The sequence below is a fragment of the Trichoderma camerunense genome (assembly GCF_050948025.1).
Source record: "Trichoderma camerunense strain CBS 138272 chromosome Unknown V8C40scaffold_6, whole genome shotgun sequence".
NCBI classification, from domain to species: Eukaryota; Fungi; Ascomycota; class Sordariomycetes; order Hypocreales; family Hypocreaceae; genus Trichoderma; species Trichoderma camerunense.
In genome coordinates this window covers 1,426,468-1,444,694 of record NW_028145364.1, presented here as the reverse complement: position 1 = coordinate 1,444,694, position 18,227 = coordinate 1,426,468, and the positions used below count along the sequence as shown (strand labels likewise).

At 51.3% G+C, this 18,227-nt stretch overlaps 6 protein-coding genes across 6 annotated transcripts; 2 read left to right on the top strand and 4 right to left on the bottom strand.

Annotated features, from left to right (window-relative positions):
* Positions 1–1,728: 1,728 nt before the first annotated feature.
* Positions 1,729–7,362, top strand: V8C40DRAFT_241502 (C2 domain-containing protein). The gene is made up of 4 exons (XM_083215035.1): positions 1,729–2,381; positions 2,451–2,751; positions 2,806–5,480; positions 5,612–7,362. The coding sequence occupies exons 1-4, from the start codon at positions 2,193–2,195 to the stop codon at positions 6,938–6,940; spliced, it is 4,494 nt and encodes a 1,497-aa protein (XP_083075064.1). The 5' UTR covers positions 1,729–2,192; the 3' UTR covers positions 6,941–7,362.
* Positions 7,363–7,628: 266 nt separating this feature from the next.
* Positions 7,629–9,104, top strand: V8C40DRAFT_241499 (proteasome subunit beta). Its single transcript, XM_083215034.1, has 2 exons — positions 7,629–8,010; positions 8,101–9,104. Exons 1-2 carry the CDS (start codon positions 7,873–7,875, stop codon positions 8,818–8,820), a joined length of 858 nt encoding a protein of 285 aa, XP_083075063.1. The 5' UTR covers positions 7,629–7,872; the 3' UTR covers positions 8,821–9,104.
* Positions 8,930–10,970, bottom strand: V8C40DRAFT_286472 (glycoprotease family-domain-containing protein). The gene has a single exon (XM_083222534.1). It carries the CDS (start codon positions 10,775–10,777, stop codon positions 9,203–9,205), a length of 1,575 nt encoding a protein of 524 aa, XP_083075062.1. The 5' UTR covers positions 10,778–10,970; the 3' UTR covers positions 8,930–9,202.
* A 78-nt stretch (positions 10,971–11,048) lies between these two features.
* V8C40DRAFT_241496 (uncharacterized protein) lies at positions 11,049–16,627 on the bottom strand. Its single transcript, XM_083215033.1, has one exon. It carries the CDS (start codon positions 16,075–16,077, stop codon positions 11,311–11,313), a length of 4,767 nt encoding a protein of 1,588 aa, XP_083075061.1. The 5' UTR covers positions 16,078–16,627; the 3' UTR covers positions 11,049–11,310.
* On the bottom strand, positions 16,173–16,627 carry V8C40DRAFT_194336 (uncharacterized protein). The gene has a single exon (XM_083211893.1). It carries the CDS (start codon positions 16,538–16,540, stop codon positions 16,268–16,270), a length of 273 nt encoding a protein of 90 aa, XP_083075060.1. The 5' UTR covers positions 16,541–16,627; the 3' UTR covers positions 16,173–16,267.
* Positions 16,628–17,197: 570 nt separating this feature from the next.
* V8C40DRAFT_241492 (uncharacterized protein) lies at positions 17,198–18,019 on the bottom strand. The gene is made up of 2 exons (XM_083215032.1): positions 17,686–18,019; positions 17,198–17,583 (listed from the first exon to the last, which is right to left on the bottom strand). The coding sequence occupies exon 1, from the start codon at positions 17,954–17,956 to the stop codon at positions 17,753–17,755; it is 204 nt and encodes a 67-aa protein (XP_083075059.1). The 5' UTR covers positions 17,957–18,019; the 3' UTR covers positions 17,198–17,583; positions 17,686–17,752.
* Between the last annotated feature and the right edge of the window lie 208 nt (positions 18,020–18,227).

Here is an 18,227-nt window from a genome sequence, read left to right as displayed (position 1 = left end):
GCTTGCGTTTCTATATTTGTAGATCATCATTCTAGCACGCTCGTGTTCGCCTATCTTCAAAGCATGGGGCAGATGAAAAAAGATCAAGGATTCTTCTTCTGCCTTCTATTGAAGAAAATATTTCTAGCCATGACTTCATTCCATGTAGATCGTCCAGAGCCCGACCGATCGGGGCCTGTGACGCTAGGGACGAAGGTGGTTTAGTGACGAGGAACGAGTGTCGCATCCCTGTTTGCTGTTGATGCATGGAACCTCAGTGGTTGCATGAAGTTTTGGTTAGTTGAGTGACCCAGTTGATGTTGGGTTGCTGCTCCCGAAGTGGCGTGTTCACATGGACGATGGGAAGCGATTGATTTGTCTATTGCTATTCGTTTACGTGGAACAGCACTAATATAGCCATACATAAGGTATACCGGCTGAAGTTGTCCTCGCACCCTGTCAAACGAAGTTTGAGCCGTCTACACTACATGCTACTACTAAGATATCAGATAAGGGTGCGTAAAAGGCTCAATTACGTTGTGTTGTCGTAAATCATTGTAATCCAATACTACAAGCACAGCATACCTAGGTAATGGATGGGCTGTGTTGGATACAAATTGTCTCTTACTTGCCCCTCGTTGTTCAACCACCAGCTTTTATACTGCATCTATTCAGAGTCCTAATCCGAGACCTCGGCTAGACAAAGCATTACTATACTCCTCACTCAGTTGAAGAGATGACTGTGGATGGCGGCTAATAAGGAGGATATCCACAAACAAGACCAGACTTCTTTAGCAGTTCTAGTGCTGCAGGCCCGCGGATATTTCGATCCGAAATGAGATTTGATTTCACCCTTTTTCTCCCTCTCGCTCCACAAGACCGACGATTGCGGCCTTTCTTCAAAAAGTGCCACCATCTGCAAGCAGCCATGGCAGACGAGATGCTTGCTGCACTGTGGTACCAATCTTAAGTATCCTTATTTGCCATCCATGGATATTTTTATTTTTTTGCTGCCTGAGATTACATATACTTGGCATCAATGCCGTCTCCTTTTGGTGCCCCCTTGCTGATAGAATTCTGCATTGCACTCATATGTTACCCGACCAAGACCGTTTCGTCACGCAGTCGTACCCGATGGTGGAGTGAGAAAGTTTCAATGCTGATAAGCGCTCACCCGCACTCTTCATGATGCAGAGACATCAATGGATCCATAGATGCATGCAGAGCGGCAGAATAGAAAATAGTCGAGGCCTCCTACTGCTGCCGGATTTCCACTGTTAGCGGCCACGATAGCGCTTAACCACCGCTGGGATGGGGCCACCACAGGCTCCAGAGCATCCCGCAGCACAACACCCCTCCAAAGCTAGGCGCTAAAACTTCCAGCTGCAGCGGCCCCCCTTAGCAGGCGCCAATCGCACAGGTTGGGAGTGACCATTCCATGTTCCCTTGCCTGCCCGGCCCGCGCTAGCACTGACAATTACGTCGTCGCCACGCTTTCAGCAGTGCAGGGGAGGGCCAGCGAAGCTGCAGTGGGGTCCAGCAGCCAAGCTCACCACCTAGCTCCACTGTAGCTCCTGTCTGGCAGACCTGTAGCACCCTGCCGCGCTGAGCTTAGACACAGAGTACATGTGCGCACGCTACAACTCGTGCACACGGACAGGTACCGTACCGCTTGTCGTACACGCCAGTTTTCTTGGTGATAATCGTCTCTGCGCCACGGACAATCGACCTGTCGTCAGCTCCACCCACCACTTCTTTTGACTCTCTTTTCTTTCTCGTTTCCAGCTTTCGCGTCTTGTGCCGAGCCACACGTGCATTAGTTTGTGGCTTTGTCCAGAAAATCAAAAGGTGTGATCTTCTGCCACTAGCTGTCCTCTTTTCCCTTTGGCCATTGCTTCGGTTTCCGACATCGTCCAGCCTTGTTCTTTCTTCCCTTTGATAGCCCCGATCAGCTCAAGCGGGCCTTGGACACAATCGTGCTGACCGTAAAATAAAATATCCATAGAGAACCGTTTCCCTTTTTTTCTTTCCTGCTTCCCCTTTTATCATTCGCGGCCCAGCTCGGTTGCTTTTGACACTTGACATATCTGGCCACTGCCCCTCCATAAGCTGCCGGGCTTCTGAATGACGTTATCGCAAAGCAACCAGATCAATTGAACGGCCCAGTTGGTGCACACGAGCAATAGTTGCAACAGCGCCCATTGCTGGCCATCATGTCGGCCCAGGAGGCGCGCGAACTCAAGCTGCAGGGGGCCATCGAGGCTGCTCAAGACCCCGGGATTGCAGTATCGGCTGACGACGCTGAAAGGCTCATGGTCGATCAAGCTAGAAATGCTGGTGCTCCCGCCTTCCACTTTGATCCCAATGCTACTATAGAAGAAAAGCGTTCTCAGGTCGCTGCCGTATGATGCATTCCCCTTTCCCAGGTCATATAAAGACAGGCGAATGCTGATGATGCATCTTCTAACCAGGCTATCCCTCCCGAGCTTCAGCATCTTAGACGGAACAAGGCCACGGCCATCGCAACGGATGTCGACGACGGTACTGGTCCGGATGAAGAGCTCCCGGAACCGACAAAAGAAGGTGTTGTCGAAGTGAGCAAGGATGAACAGAGCAAAACTCTAGCCAATGGGGACGCTGCCGAGGTCCCATACTCGCGAACAGGCTGGGCTCCTCAGATTGGATGGCCTGTCGAGAGTGCGCTTGAAGCTGAGAGCCTGCTCGATCACACTACATGGGTTGAAAGCCAGCTGCCGGATCATCTGTTTGGAGGTAGGTTTCACTGACCCGACAAAAACAATATCGCAATCTTACACGGATAAACAGATTGGTACCACAACACCGGCGTTATTATCTTCGCCTGTATTGCCTCATGGCTTGTAGCGGTTTTCGGTGGTGGTCTCGGCTGGGTAATCATGGTCATGGCAATTTGCGGCACCTATTATCGGACTTCCCTGAGACGAGTGCGCCGGAACTTTCGTGATGACATCACCCGAGAGATGGCCCTTAAGAGGCTCGAGGCTGATCATGAATCTCTTGAGTGGATCAATTCATTCATGGTCAAGTTTTGGCCCATCTACCAGCCTGTCCTCGCCCAGACCATCGTCAACACTGTCGACCAAGTGCTATCCTCTGCGACACCGGCTTTTCTGGACAGTCTCAAACTCAAGACCTTCACGCTGGGTACTAAGCCCCCCCGCATGGAGCATGTGAAGACGTACCCCAATGTGGGAGACGATATTGTTAGAATGGACTGGAAATTCAGCTTCACGCCCAATGACACCACCGATATGACTAAGAAGCAAATCAAGAACAAAATCAACCCCAAAGTTGTACTGGAAATCCGAGTCGGAAAGGCCATGATCAGTAAAGGCCTTGACGTCATTGTCGAGGATATGGCCTTCTCGGGTATCATGCGACTCAATATCAAACTGCAGATTCCTTTCCCCCACGTCGAGAAGATTGAAATGTGTTTCCTGGAGAAGCCAACGATTGACTATGTTTGCAAGCCCCTCGGTGGTGAGAGCTTTGGCTTTGATATCAATTTCATTCCGGGTCTGGAAAAATTCATCTTGGAACAGATCCATGGCAACCTAGCACCCATGATGTATGCTCCTCACGTCTTCCCTATCGAAGTCGCCAAGATGCTTGCGGGATCACCCGTCGATCAGGCCATTGGTGTGCTCGTCGTGACACTTCACGGAGCGCACAACCTCAAGAATACCGATAACTTTGCGGGCACCGTTGATCCATACGCCGTTCTTACTCTGAACCGCCGCCAAGAACTTGCGCGAACCAAAACTATCGACGACAATCCCAACCCGAGATGGAATGAAACCCATTATATCATTGTTACCTCTTTCAACGATACTCTGGACATTCAGGTCTTTGACAAGAATGGCTTCCGCAAGTCCAAAGAATTGGGTGTGGCATCTTTTCCCTTGGAGAGAATTGAGGAACTTCACGTGTATGAAAACGAACGCCTCGAGGTTCTCGCTGCCGGCAAAAACCGTGGTGTGGTCTCTTGCGACCTCCGTTTCTTCCCAGTCCTCGAAGGCCTGAAAGGCGAAGATGGCAAAGTGGAGCCTCCTCCTGTCTCCAATCAGGGTATTCTGCGTTTCACTGTTGAGCAGGCCAAAGACTTGGATGGAACCAAAAGTCTCGTCGGCCTTCTCAACCCCTATGCTGTCATGTTCCTCAACGGTAAGGTCATCCACCAGACAAAGAAGCTTAAGCGTGTCAACAATCCCATCTGGGACAATGGCTCCAAGGAAATTCTCATTACAGATCGCAAGAGGGCAAAACTTGGCGTTACTATCAAGGATGACCGAGACCTTGCCTCTGACTTGACTCTCGGAAAGTATCAAATTAAGCTCGATGACCTCCTGGAATGCATGGAACAAGGCAAAGAATGGTATCACCTCTCAGGCGCTCAAACCGGCCGCGTCAAGATGATGGCGCAGTGGAAACCAGTGGCCATTTCAGGCGTAGCTGGCACCGGTGGCTACATCACACCAATTGGCGTCATGAGGCTTCACTTCCAAAAGGCAAATGATCTCCGTAACTTTGAAGCTTTTGGCAAATCCGATCCATATGTCCGAGTTCTTCTTTCTGGTATTGACAAGGCGCGAACGGTAACTTTCAAGAATGACCTGAATCCTGTATGGGATGAAGTTCTCTACGTTCCTGTTCATTCTGCTCGAGACAGACTCACTCTTGAGGTAATGGACGAGGAGAAGGTTGGCAAAGATCGTTCCCTCGGATTGTGTGAAGTTTCTGCAGCGGATTATATTCAGCAAGATGAGCTTGGCGAGTATCTCGTGCATGATACAAAGCGCGTTCTCCAGAGCGAACTTCGCATTCACGGCAAGGGCATTTCCAAAGGTACACTGACCTACACCGTTGCATTCTATCCCTGCCTCAACATCGCCGATCCTGAAGAGGAGGAGGAGGAGGCGGCAGAAGCTGCCGAAGAAAATGGCGAGGAACCCAGGGCCTCCCTTGACAGACCACAAAGCTCCGCCTCTAAATCTGCACCAAAGCCATCTCTCGACGCATCCAGAAAATCTGTCGATGTGTCCAGGAAATCGGTTGATACCGCCAAGTTGAGCGCTGCTACAGGGGAGGATGGCCGGCCGATCTCGCCGGCGTCGATGAGGTCGTCGATGTCAGTAGAGAAGAAAGGACCGCCCAAGATCCGGCTGAGCCCCGAAGAATTGCTCAGATATGAGAGCGGCGTTCTCATCTTCAGACTATTGGAGTCGGAGATGCCCGAGAGAGACAGCCAACTGGAAATTTACGTGGACGACATGGCTTACCCGTCCTATACATCTACAATAGTGCCATCAAAGTCGCACAAGTTTGACGAGATTGGCGACTGTATCATCCGAGAGCTCGACTTTTCTCGTTTGACGATCAAAGCGCGAAAGAAGGGCGATGATGCCGAAGATACTCTAGCGTACTTGTCTGGCAATACGCTGGAGACTTTGAAGCAATGTCTGGTAAGTCAAAGCAATGCGTTGTGGCTTCGTCCCACTCAGATTGATATTTCACTCGTATTTCCCCCGATAATCATCACCTTGACCATGATCATTATATAATGCGTAGAAGCATGTGCTAACATCATATGCAGAACAATCCCACAACGTTGAAGCTCAAGAGCGATGATGGCAAGTCCAGCTGGGTTAAGGTTAGCCTCAAGTATATCCCCCTCAAGATGGACCTAGACGCCAGCGAGAGTATCAACAACATGGGCAACCTCCGTGTCGATGTCTTGAGCGGCTCAGACTTGCCATCGGCAGACAGGAACGGGAAGAGCGACCCTTACTGCAAGTTCGAGTTGAACGACGTAGAAGTATACAAGACGAAGGTGCAGAAGAAGACATTGTCGCCAGTGTGGAACGAGTTCTTTGAGGTTTCTGTGCCATCGAGGACAGGAGCCCACTTTGTGTGCAACGTCTACGATTACGACTTTGCTGACAAGCCTGATTTCTTGGGCGCCACCGTCATCAGACTAGACAATCTCCAGCCTTTCAAGGCCATGGAGCAGAGCTTCCCGCTAGATGGCAAGTCGGGAAGCATCAAACTCCGAATGGTTTTCCGTCCCGATTACGTTACTCGTGCAAGACAAGGCACGTCAACGTTCCAGGGCACTTTTGGCGGCACCTCTCGCATCGTTACTGGAGTAGCCGGAGTGCCGTTCAAGGGAGCCACTGCTGTAGGTCACGGCGTGGGCAGAGGTGCCTCGTTCTTGAAGCGCGGCATCCTTGGTAAAAAGGATCGGGATGACCCCAACGGTTCGTTGTCGGAGCTCACAGAGGTGCCTACAGTGCCAAGCATCATTACCAATGGCAGTGATTTCCCCATCAGCAACAGCAACTCCAACCCCAGCACCAGGCCAACAACCAGCGCCGTGGACGGTTCTAGGGATATCCCTCCGCATCTGACACCCGAGGGCTCAGGTCATAACAGAACCAGGAGCTTCGGCAGCTCTTCAGTGCACAGCGCCATGGGCATTGGAGCTCCCACCGGAACAGCAACGTTTACCGTTGTTGGCGCTTCTGGATATTCTCATTCCACAGACCTGTACATCCTCATCACCCAAATCTCGCCTAGGGAAAAGGTTGTTGGCAAAACGAAGCACTACAAGTCGCCCAATGGGCAGTGGACCTTTGACGAGACGTTCCGTTTCAGCTGCACTCCTGATGCACAGTTCAAGATTGAGGCCAGAGGTGAACATTTGTTTGGCAGCGATGATGGTCTAGGAGAGCATTTTTACTTTGTTGACGAGACCGGTAGCGCCGGTGCAAAGGATCTCACCGTTGGAACTGGCACGGTGACAGTCAAGAGCTCTTTTCAACCTGCGGAGGAGAAGTATCCCGACAGCCCCAAGTCCTTCTCACGACGCGGCTTTCTGAGCAAGCGAGAGGCGCGGAGTCGGGACCCATCGCAAAATCCTTGAGCGATTCAGCAACGAAAGCTTTTGTTCAATCCTTCCAATTCCTTCCAGTTCCTTCCAAGGCTCTCATGGGTTCCATTCGGGATTGAGTATCTGTATTTGTTTTACAAGTTGCTTCTAACGCAATGTCACGGCCGTATCTTCGCTCTCTACGTCGGCTCCAATGATTCGTTTGCTTCTTGTCGTTTTCTTTCGACACTTTTTCTTTATGGAATTGCAGCTCTGTATTATTTGTTATAGCCTATCTGCCTGGAGTCTGAGGTGATGGATGGGAGGAAACGGTATGGGGGTTCAATGATGTATATATATATATATAAGCAGTGCGGGTCAGGCGAGGTCAAATGGGACAGCGAATGCATTTTATTCTATTTATCTATTTTTTTTTTGGATAGTACCAATAATCGCACCCAGGATTTTTGATTCAGTATTTTCTCTTTTTTTTTCTTACCCAGCATCTATTATCATCCAAATTTGCATGCATACCTGTAGATGGTGATACGCAATTGTTTGCTGATAGTTTAGTATAGGCTAAGTCCATCAGGCAACAAGGCCGCCAAAAATCGCCGAGAGCAACTTAGTCAGCACACTCGAATTGTGGCCAATCAGAAGCTCATGCTGCTCGAAAGAGAGCAGTGACGCGCGATACGGAAGCTGCCTGACCTGGTAGGCTCTAGAGGTACTCGGAACGAGGGGCGTCTTTTGGCCTTTCAATTCTCAACCACGAACCGCCAAATACCACAATCGCCAAGCTCGACAACTGCGGGCTGTACCCATTTGGAATTCTGCCTCGACCTATAAGGATCCGCGAATTTACTCGCAGCGGAACTGAGGGCATTGATTTGATCTGATTTGATCTGGACTTGTGGCCTGGAGGGGTCTTTTCTAAGCATCACACATAACCACCACCTTCTTCTTCTCTTCGCGGACACGATACGATGGATTCTCTCGTGGCCAAGTACAGCCGGCCGGCGTTTGCCCAGAACGAGCCTCTCGAGGATGACGAGCTCAGCAATGAGCTGATGAACCCGGCGGATCACTTGTCGCTCAACTTTGCCATGCCGCCCATTGCCCAGGTACGTTTTGGTTCCTACGGTCCATAGCTTCGGTGATAGGCTTCTCTGTATTAGAATGACGAGTAGAAGCTGACCCTTGATGCTTTCCAGCCCTCTGCATGGCTCCGCGCTGCCACAGACGACCGCTCCAACCCCGACTGCCCCATCAAGATTGCCCACGGAACGACGACGCTTGCCTTCCGCTTCCAGGGCGGCATCATCGTGGCCACTGATTCGCGAGCCACGGCCGGCAACTGGATTGCCTCACAGACGGTCAAGAAGGTGATTGAGATCAACAGCGTGCTGCTGGGAACCATGGCCGGTGGCGCCGCAGACTGCCAGTACTGGCTGGCCTGGCTGGGCATGCAGTGCCGCCTCCACGAGCTTCGCCACAAGCGCCGCATCAGCGTTGCCGCCGCCAGCAAGATCCTGGCCAACCTCATCTACAGCTACAAGGGCATGGGCCTCAGCATGGGCACCATGTGCGCCGGCGTGACCAAGGAGGAGGGCCCGGCCCTGTACTACGTCGACAGCGACGGCACGCGACTGTCGGGCAACATGTTCTGCGTGGGCAGTGGACAGACATTCGCCTATGGTGTGTTGGATTCAGAGTACAAGTACGATCTGACCGACGAGGAGGCCTTGGAATTGGGCAAGCGGAGTATTCTGGCTGCGACGCACCGTGATGCGTACTCTGGTGGATACATCAACCTGTACCACGTCAAGGAGCAGGGCTGGGTCAAGCACGGCTTCCTCGACACGAATCCGATCTTCTGGGAGACGAAGCTGGAGAAGGGCGAGTTTTCAAACGTCACGAGCGCTCTGGCGTAGAAATGGAGCGAGATGGGTATTTTAATCTAAAGCATGAGAATAACAATTGAATGGGACCCGATGAATCCTTGTATTGCAGTGACGGGAGAAGGTGAAGAAAGCAGTAGATCAGTACGAAACAAATAAATTTCCATCCTCGATTCAACGAAAAGAAGTAAGCTGAAAGTATGATGGGATATATGTAGAGGGTTAATTCTATTTGATGTGAGGCTAATCTAATGCACGGCCATCATACAACTCTTATCGTACAGAATATAGAACAAAGGGAAAGACGCATACAGGCTATATATCAAACTTCAACATCTCAATATGAAGGGGGGTATCATCAACATCATCTCAAACAGATAGCCCGTTTCTCATTTTACATAGAGCCACCACTCCTTTACTCCTCCTCTCTCGTCCACCCACCAGCCCCCAGAATGCCGCCCCCGACATCCGGATCCATGGGCCACTTTGCAATCGGCCGCACGGACAACTCAGTCCTGTATCCCGCCTCGAACATCTCCATGCCGGCCCAGGCAATCATGGCGGCGTTGTCGGTGCACAGCTCCAGGGGCGGGGAGACGATGCGCATGTCGACGAAGCCCCTTGCGGCGAGGGTCGTGCGCAGGACGTGCATGAGGAAGCGGTTGCTTGCGACGCCGCCGGCCACGACGATGGTTTTGATTGGTTCGTTTTCGGGAGAAGAGGATGAGGAGGGTTGGAGGGAGGGCGAGTCTTGGAGGGCGAGGATGAGGCGGCTGGCGAGGTGCTGGAAGGCGGCGCGGAGGGTGTGGCGGGCGAGAGCACGGCGTTCTTCGAGGGGCATGTTGTCAGAAGAGGAGGATGGGGATGAGTCGAGATCATTTTCATGATGGTTGTTGTTGGTGTTGCGGTTGTTTGCAGCGGCAGCAATGTTGTGAACATGCGAATGGATGCTAGAAAACGAATACGCAAGCTTCCTCGAATTACGAAACGGCAGCGGAACAGTCCATCCATAACCAGATGGAACCTCCTGAATCTCATCTTGTCGAGAAGCAGCCGGCGTGAAGAATGCGTCGTAATCAGCAGGCGTATCTGCTCCAGGAGGGAAAGCAAAGGCCTCGAGCAAGCGGCCGTACATGACGTCCGGGCTGGACTCGAGGAGGGCGGGAGGGAGGATGACGCGGGCGGTTTGGTCGAGGAGGTTGCCGATGGCGATGTCGCCGGTTGTGGCGAGGATGCTGTGGTTCGTGAGGGTGGTGGAGAGGATGAGTTGGGTGTGGCCGCCGGAGACGAGGAGTGAGAGGAAGGGAAAGGTTGGCGAGGGTGACGATGATGTTGATGTTGAAGTTGAAGTTGATAGTACCTCTTGTTGCCCTTGTTCACTCTCCAAAGCGTCAACCAGGCGCGGCGTCAAGGCATGCGCCTGCATGTGGTGAACTCCCACAAAGGGAACGTCCCACGCCAGCGCCAGCCCCTTTGCAACATTCAATCCCACAGACAGGTTCGTCATGATGCCCGGCCCGCGAGTAGCACAAACAAAATCAGGCACCCTGATCTTCTTCTTCCACTTCTTGATATTCCTGTCATCCGTCACAGCGACGCTGCTCCCTTTGCTCGCCACTCCAGAAGAACCAGCACCAGCATCAGCATCATCAACGCCGTCCTCACTCTCCTTCAAACTCTCCAACGCCCTCTCTACCAACGGCCCCAGGGCAGTATTGTGTCCCTCCACCGTCACCATCGGATGAATCCCCTTGAACGCCCGGTTATCCGACGAAACCCGCTCATTGAAGAGCAGCTTTGTCCTCCCTCCCGCCGACTTTTCTAGTACCGCCACCGCCGTGTCATCGCACGACGTCTCAATCGCCAGAGTGACCAGGGAGCGCTGCTTCGTCCTGATCCTAGAAGCAAAAACGGAGCGACTCAGAACTGAAATGCTGTGTAAAGTGAGCCGGTTGGAGAAAGCCGTGGGGTGGCATCTTGGTGGGAGCATTTCTCTTTCTCTCTTTCCCCTTTGTTATATTGGTACCCCGTGAATATGTAGTTTGAATGGATTATTTAATAAGGATCGATAAAACGAACTTGGAGTTCGGGCTTAAAGTTGGTATGTCTAGCAGACGTTGGATTTCGGATCCGTCCCGGCAGATCGTTCTTTTTTTTTTTCCACCACGGAGCCCGGGGCGGTGGGGCCCCGCTGTTCTATGCTGGCAATCCCGCATCACATTCATTTATACAATTCAATCATGTTACTGTTCAACACCAAATTTCCATATACAGCCACAGTGTATTTTACTATGTAGATCTGATAAAAAAAGGCTCTTCATAAATGAGCAACGCCATTCTAATGCACTTTTTAACTCCATGTGCAGATATTCCATATACCCAACCCATTTTCATCATATGGTCCCCCATTAGTATACATAAATGAAAAGAAAAGAGAAAAGAAAAGAAAGAAAAGAAAAAAAAGCGTTGATCCATATACACGTATCCATAGTGTTGTCGTCGCGGTCCCCCTATGCATCTGCCTCATTCCCAGTTTACCCATTCGCACTTGCAACCTCCAGTGCCTCCATCGAATCCTCCAAATTTGGCATTTCCGCTGCCCCGGTGGTTAATCCATGTCCCTCCGACATCCATCTTGTTGACTAATAGATCTGGAGCACTGATATTCAACTTTTGACGATCATCCATGGGCCACTCCCAGACGACTTTGTGGTTGGGATCGCCGCCATGTGTGTCTAGAGTCACAGTCACCGGATATGGCATTGTCCCGGGCTTAACCAGATCGACTGAGTTATCAATTCCCTTAGTGCCATCAGCCGTCAGCAATGATGCCGTACTGTTCAGTTTGCGAGTCCAAATTTGCACAAGCATACGTGTCTCGGCCCAAGTAACGAGGTGGTTGGCCTCAGTTTCGCTGCAGCCACCATCTTCATCCACTGGCACGTTTCCTTGGCTCGAATTATTCAGAACTGTGACAGACTTGAGGAAGATTGTTCGTTGGAAGTATGTGTAGAACCCATAATGCTCAGTCGGCAAGCCGCGGTCAAACAATCGAACTGGTTGTTGAACCGGATTGGGGAGCATCACGGCAGGCGCAGGTGTGCCGTCTTCCTGCAAATCTGGCGGGAAAATAATATCCGAAATATTGACATCTGCAGCAGTAGCTCGGCGACTTAGAGTTGGTGACTTGACTGTGTCATTCAACGACTCCAGGATGCTGATAAAAAAGGGCGTCGGCTCTCCTGCTTTTTGACTGGACTGGATATTATCTGTAGTCTCGCCCAAGAACCACATCTCTTGGAAAGTCGGAGGGCTAGGGTCTGGATTGAATCCATCAATTGAAGAATTACTGTTACTCGTGTCCCTTTGAGAAATAGCCGTTGGCGGAGTACCGTTGGGAATATTCCACCCCCTCTTTGTACTGTTGTCCCACTGAATTTGGAAGATAAGAGTTGGTTGATTTGGCTTAAAGGGCAACACAGCCGCCTGGGAATCTTTCGGCAAAGAACAGCTCCAGAGGGTCGATGGCTCAGTGCAGTCGCTCTTGGCAATGGTGTTGTTTGGGCCAACAAAGGTCAACACCCCCGTTGGCATGGCAGGGTAGTCCGTGAGGTTGACCCATATCGACGAGGGTATCGGAGGTGAGGGCGTCGAGGGTGATGTCGAGGCCGGCGGGTCTTGTCCAGACGTTTCGGTTTGGTTACCTGATCCGTGATGCCTTCCAAGGGCGACGCCCAATACAACAGCCAAAATAATGATGAGAAGCAAAAGAATGCAAATGATACACAGCCAAATTCTTCTCTTTTTGCGTCCCTCAGGCCCAGGGCGGCCAAAACAGCCCTTCTTCGGCATGCAACCTCGGCCCCTCCAGAAGCCACCTGCTCGCCTTGCCGCCATTTCTTCCTTCTCATGCCGCCGTCGTTTTCGCTCAATTTTGTACTCTTTGCCTGACAGTTGGTCGGCATGCGACTGGGATAGAGATGTTCCAACAGGGCGAGCAGGCAGAGGCTCAGTGTATCCATGCTCCAAAACGACAGACCCGCGTCTTGCCCAGTTCCCACTCTCGGGGTGAGTCTCATTGATTGTCAGATATGCTCTCTCTGGGCTTGCTGGCATAGGCTCGGGGCCCCTTTGCTCTTCTAGCATAATCTCGATGGGCTGTACAGAGCGAGCGTCACCACCGCCGCGGCGTTGATCCACAGGAGAGCGCTGCCGAGACAGCACCGACGATACAAAGTTGCTTGCCGTACGGACATGTCGCTGCGCTGTTCGCGAGCCTCTCTCCATGGCAGGCGATTTCGATGAGGTTGGCGATACGGAGAACCGACTCTGTTGCTCTGAGGTGTGATTTTCATGGGCCACGGTAGATGCTTGTGTCTCTCGACTATGTTCCAATCGCTGAGTTCCCGCAGCTCGGGATACATCGGTCGAGGCACCCTCAAAACTACGGGAGGAAAGGGAGACATCTCCCGTTCGCATTGAGGTCGTTGCCTTGCTGTTAGTGTTGTGTGCTTCCCTTGTAGATCTCTGGGCTTGTTCGATGCGGTGTGCGTCTTGTGAAGACATAATGCTTGTACGAGAGAGAGATGTGGCGACCACATTAGACTCTTCAGGAGCTGCTCGTGAAGTTGCTGCTGGTTCCCTCGTTGCTGCGGCAGTCAAGATTGGCTCTGCTGCGATAGGCGCTACAGCAGCGATGGGTGCCGCTGCCACAAATGGTACTGCAGGTGCACTTGGAGCTTCAATTGGTAACGTGTTTGTTGACTTGGTTGACGCTGTGGTCGATACCGTGGTTGATGTCGTAGTCGATGTTATAGCCTTTCTTGTCGTTGTTGACATCGTCGACGCAGCTAGGGTAGGTGCTTCCCTTGCTTCTCTCGGGGAGAACTGGGTATGCAAATGATGGTCCGGCGGGAAGACCGCTTGATATTTGATGCTATCCCCGGCCTGTTTCTCTGATGAAGAAGGAGGGGGATTATGCGCCGCCAAGTTGGTTATTCCCAGCCCGTGAACCATATCACGACTATCTGAACCATCGTGCTTCATATCACGACCATCTGAGCCATCGTGCTTCAAATCGCCCCTTACTAATTCAGTTACAACTTCAGCCCTGGAGACATTTCCGCGGGGTGACGGCGTCCGCCGGGGAGTAGGAATCCTTATGGTGGGCGTCGAGTTTACCGCCACACGATCAACAACAAACTTCTGCTTCTGTTCCCCGGTATTTATCTCAATATGAACCACGATGGGTCGTTCAGCCTCTCGCACCACTCCCTCCCTTGGTGGTGGAGTCTGGCGAGGTGTCGGCACCCTGATAATTGGGGCCTGGGTTTCTTTCCATTGAGGCCTGGGTGGGGGGGTGAGATCCCGTTTCGGGTCCTGTTTCGGCAGAGAGTCGGTTGAGGAGGCGGTTGATGAGGTTTTATGCTCCTTTGATTCGATAGAAGTAGAGGTGAAATCGTATCTGTGGACTTCTGTGGAAGTTGAGGTTTTCAGGGAAGTCGCATCACGACTCTCGGAGGACATTTGCTGGTGGATATCAGACTTGGATGTAAGTGCCAAGCTCTCGCCCACAACATTGGGCTTATCCAACAGCTTCATTTCCTCATCTGCTTCAAATGTAATCAGGATATCAGAATTTCCCATTCCATCACTGTACAACTGGTTTTCCGGGCCCTTTCCTTTGCCACTTCTCGGCATAGCGGCTCCAGGAGAAAACTCAGATGGACTCTGCTCCCTTTCCAACATTGAGAGCCCCAAGATAGCACGGTTGCCATCAAGGTGGGTAGCTGTGGTGTTGGTATTTGCTCGTTGCTCTTGTCTTTCCACAGGCGAGAAGGTTTGCTTCGCGTCGATTCCGGACTTTGGGGTTTTCCAGGACTGTGGACTCGCAACATATTTTGGAGTCAACATTGAACCCTGGTTGTCCGCAGATCTGGCCATCTGGTGTGCTCTTTCATCCAAAGGTGACTCCATCTGGGTTCTTCGACTCGCAAAAGACATTCTCTTGTTTAGATATGGCGTGACCAAGTGGTGGTCCCACCAGCCACGCACACTCTGGGGAGTGAGCGCAGAGAGTTTACTAGCAGGAGATTTCAAAGGTGTGACACCATCCTCTTCAAACAGTGTGCAAGGTGTTCCAGACTCTTCTTCCTCTTCCGTGTTCTTGCGGCGTTCTGTACCGACGAGGCGTTGATGCGCCGCCGTCATTCTCTTGTAGTTGGCGGGGACGGCAGGAACAGGAGGCACTTCGTCATCTCTAGGACAATAGCCCATGACTGGTGCCATAGATGCTTGCGAGTACACGCTTGAAGGGTATCTGACTGTGCTAAACGAGCTTGCAGTTTCAGGTGTATCGGGAGACCAGACTGACGTGAGCTGATGAGGTTCGGCAGGCGCATTTGCTCTGTCGTTGGTAGCCTGAAATGTAAAGGGGTATGGATTTTTCATGCCGCCTGGGGTATCAATGTTGTTGACTGTTGCCGTGAGAGGGTCGATTCCTCGGCTTGTCACTTCATCGGAGGGCAGTGTGATTCCAATGACAATCGGTCTGTCTTCTGGAGAAAGCTGCTCGGCTGGAGAATGAGTGGCTTGTAGCGGGGAATCGGCCACGCGACCCTCATCATCTTTATTTAACCAGTTCCAGTTTCCAACGGACTGTGGGTTTGGAGATCCCTCTAGAGCTCTTAGAGCAGCCGCATCAACAAACTTTGGCGCTCGCCTTGCGGGTGACTTTGCCTGTCCAGCTATGTGATTTTGACGCCTCAGCTTCGTCATGTCTGTGATCAACTTGATTCCAAGCTTTGCGTTCCGTTGCTTCGGGGGTTTCCTTGATATCGGACGGTTGATCTTGGCTACTGAGCGCCTCATGGATAACTTTACGCTTGGGTGTTTGGGGGGTTTTGTGAGGATATAAGCTGGAGTAGGTGGCGGAGCCAACAGGCCGGGTTGGACAGCGGCATCGATGGGCGTGATGTCCTCGTCAGAGCTGACAGATGCGCTATCGCTGTCCAAGGGAGATGGGCTGCGAGTATTCGCAGCAGAATTGCTTGCGCTCATATCTAGAAAGGCGCTGTTGAAAAGAAGTTTCTTGTCGGAGTTATCAGCGGACGGGGTTTCGTCGACATCTATTAGCGTAACAACATCATCGTCCTCCCAGTCTTCCCAATCATCCCCTTGGTGGCTTTTTGAAGAAGTGTAGGAGGTGTGACGAAGTATCGCAGCCCGACTAGCCCGTGATGACAGCCTGCTGTCATTCACAGGCTCCGCGAGTTTGCCGTAGTTGGACATGTTAAATGATGTAAGGCGCAAGCATTCGGAGCGGGCGCGTGATCGTGACGTCGTGATGTATCTTGTAATTACTTGTGATGCGCTGAAGAGCAGTAAATTTTGTAAAAATCAAAGTATAACCATCACAAGCACCAGGCAGGTGACGGCGAAAGTAATGTCGTCAACGTATCAGTGACAAAGAAATGCGATATTATTCAATGAACGCAAAAGAGGTGACGTGAAACGAGAGCAAGCAGAAAACAACGCCAAACCCAATAATGAACAACCAACAATCGACAGTCAACAATAGATGACAATCGGGTATGTTTGAGCGGAAAATAGAACAGAAGTAAGAAAGTGAAGGCCAGATGAATGATAAAGAAGAACAATCAGCGGACAATACCAGCACAACAAGAACCCGCCAGCCGCAGCTTCCCCACTCTGCATCTGCGGCCCGGTCCCAAATCTGGCCATTCCATTGCATTCTTCATCCTGTCCATATCCTGTTGACCTGGTAAAGGCTCCCGTGTGGCGCGTTTCCTCATGGTTGCTGTCGGAGTCTTGAGCTCAATGGCGATTCTGGCTGGCGGATTGGCTGGTGGAGTTGCAGCTTGCAGGTATGAAATAGACGCCGTGTGAGCGGGTATGCGCGACGTGATTGGCTGTGGATGTCTGCGCTACGGGCCAGGGTCAGTTGATTGGCCGCTTGTCGCCTGTCGGGCGGCTAAAGCTTGGCCACTGCGCAACACCCGCTGTGGGACTTTCAGGGGTGTGGCGGGCTGCTAATCTGGATGGGCAAAAACACCAATAATCTGAACATCCATTACCCTGGAATCGCCAGTTATGTAGAGAATATGCACGACAATGGTGTGATCGATGCGACACTGGAGCAAGGCGGATTCAAAATGAGGATTCCCATGCATCATTTACCCATGTCTTAATCTAGGAAGCGCCTGAAACATGCGATTATCTGGTGCTCAACCCAAAACAGAAGCTACATACTCCGTGGGCAACTAAAAAAAGTGTCAGTCAATACGGCTACACTGCAGTTCTTAAATAACAAAACAGGCAGATCAACTTATACAACGCTATCTTAGTGTAAAGATTTGTAAAACTAATGCTAATCATGGAAATAATACACAATAGTCAATTGGTGTTACCACTTGAGCGTGACCCGACACAAGACATGGCAGAAATGGCAAGTCAAGACGAAGGGCACACGTACGCACGTTTGATACACGTCTCAGCCACCCCAAGACCTGCAGGTTCTTATATTATGCGTGAATCACTGCCTATGTAGATATCAGGAATGCAGATGGTATCAAATATTGGATTGATTAGGTGTTTATGCCGCTCTCTGCGATACCAAGGGGGAGGTAGTAACTCTTGTTGCTTTTTGTTCGCTTATACCACTTGCTACTCTTGGCATCTGACGTAGTTGCTAGGCGAGGACGAACATGTAGATGATGGAATCCCATAGCGTTCAGGAGAAACGAACGAGTGACGTCTTCCCGACGGATATCGGATCTGGTCACAATAAGCATTTAGCAAAAGGCGGGGGAAAGGATTGACGCCAGACGCAGACGTGACGAAGGCTGAACTCTGTCCGTGATGCATGATTTAGCGTACACTATCAAGAAGTTTAAGCATTTCCATCAGCCTGGGGCTTCGTATAGCTCTAGCTCCCCAGACAGAATCAAAAGCGGCAATTGAGTGCCGTGGCGCAAGTTAATATTGGCAACATGAAGTCGACGGTGTTACCTGGACGAGTAAGCTGACGGTTTGTCTGCCTTGTGGTTAGGGCCGGTGCTGGAGCGCTGCAGCTGAAAGCGTGATGGACCTCACTTTTGCACCTAACGAAGGCCTCTTCCCTACCCGAAAAAATACGAGAAAACTCCATTTTCTCAGCTTCATGCCTGCTCTTGACCAAGAAAACGCATTCATGATGACTAGCTGGCTGTTTTACTTTCCACTGCCTGGAAACGAGGTGTTCGTCAAAACCTTGCACCGACATGGAAGATTAGTAATACGAGGCCATCCATGTCCTGTCAAAGCCAAGGAAAATGCTTGGCTTGACATCAAATTTAACGCCATACCGCTAATCCCCAAGGGGACATGCCAGCAACCACGACTCGGTCTCCTCCGAACTGGCTCGCGAAGTCAATCAAGAC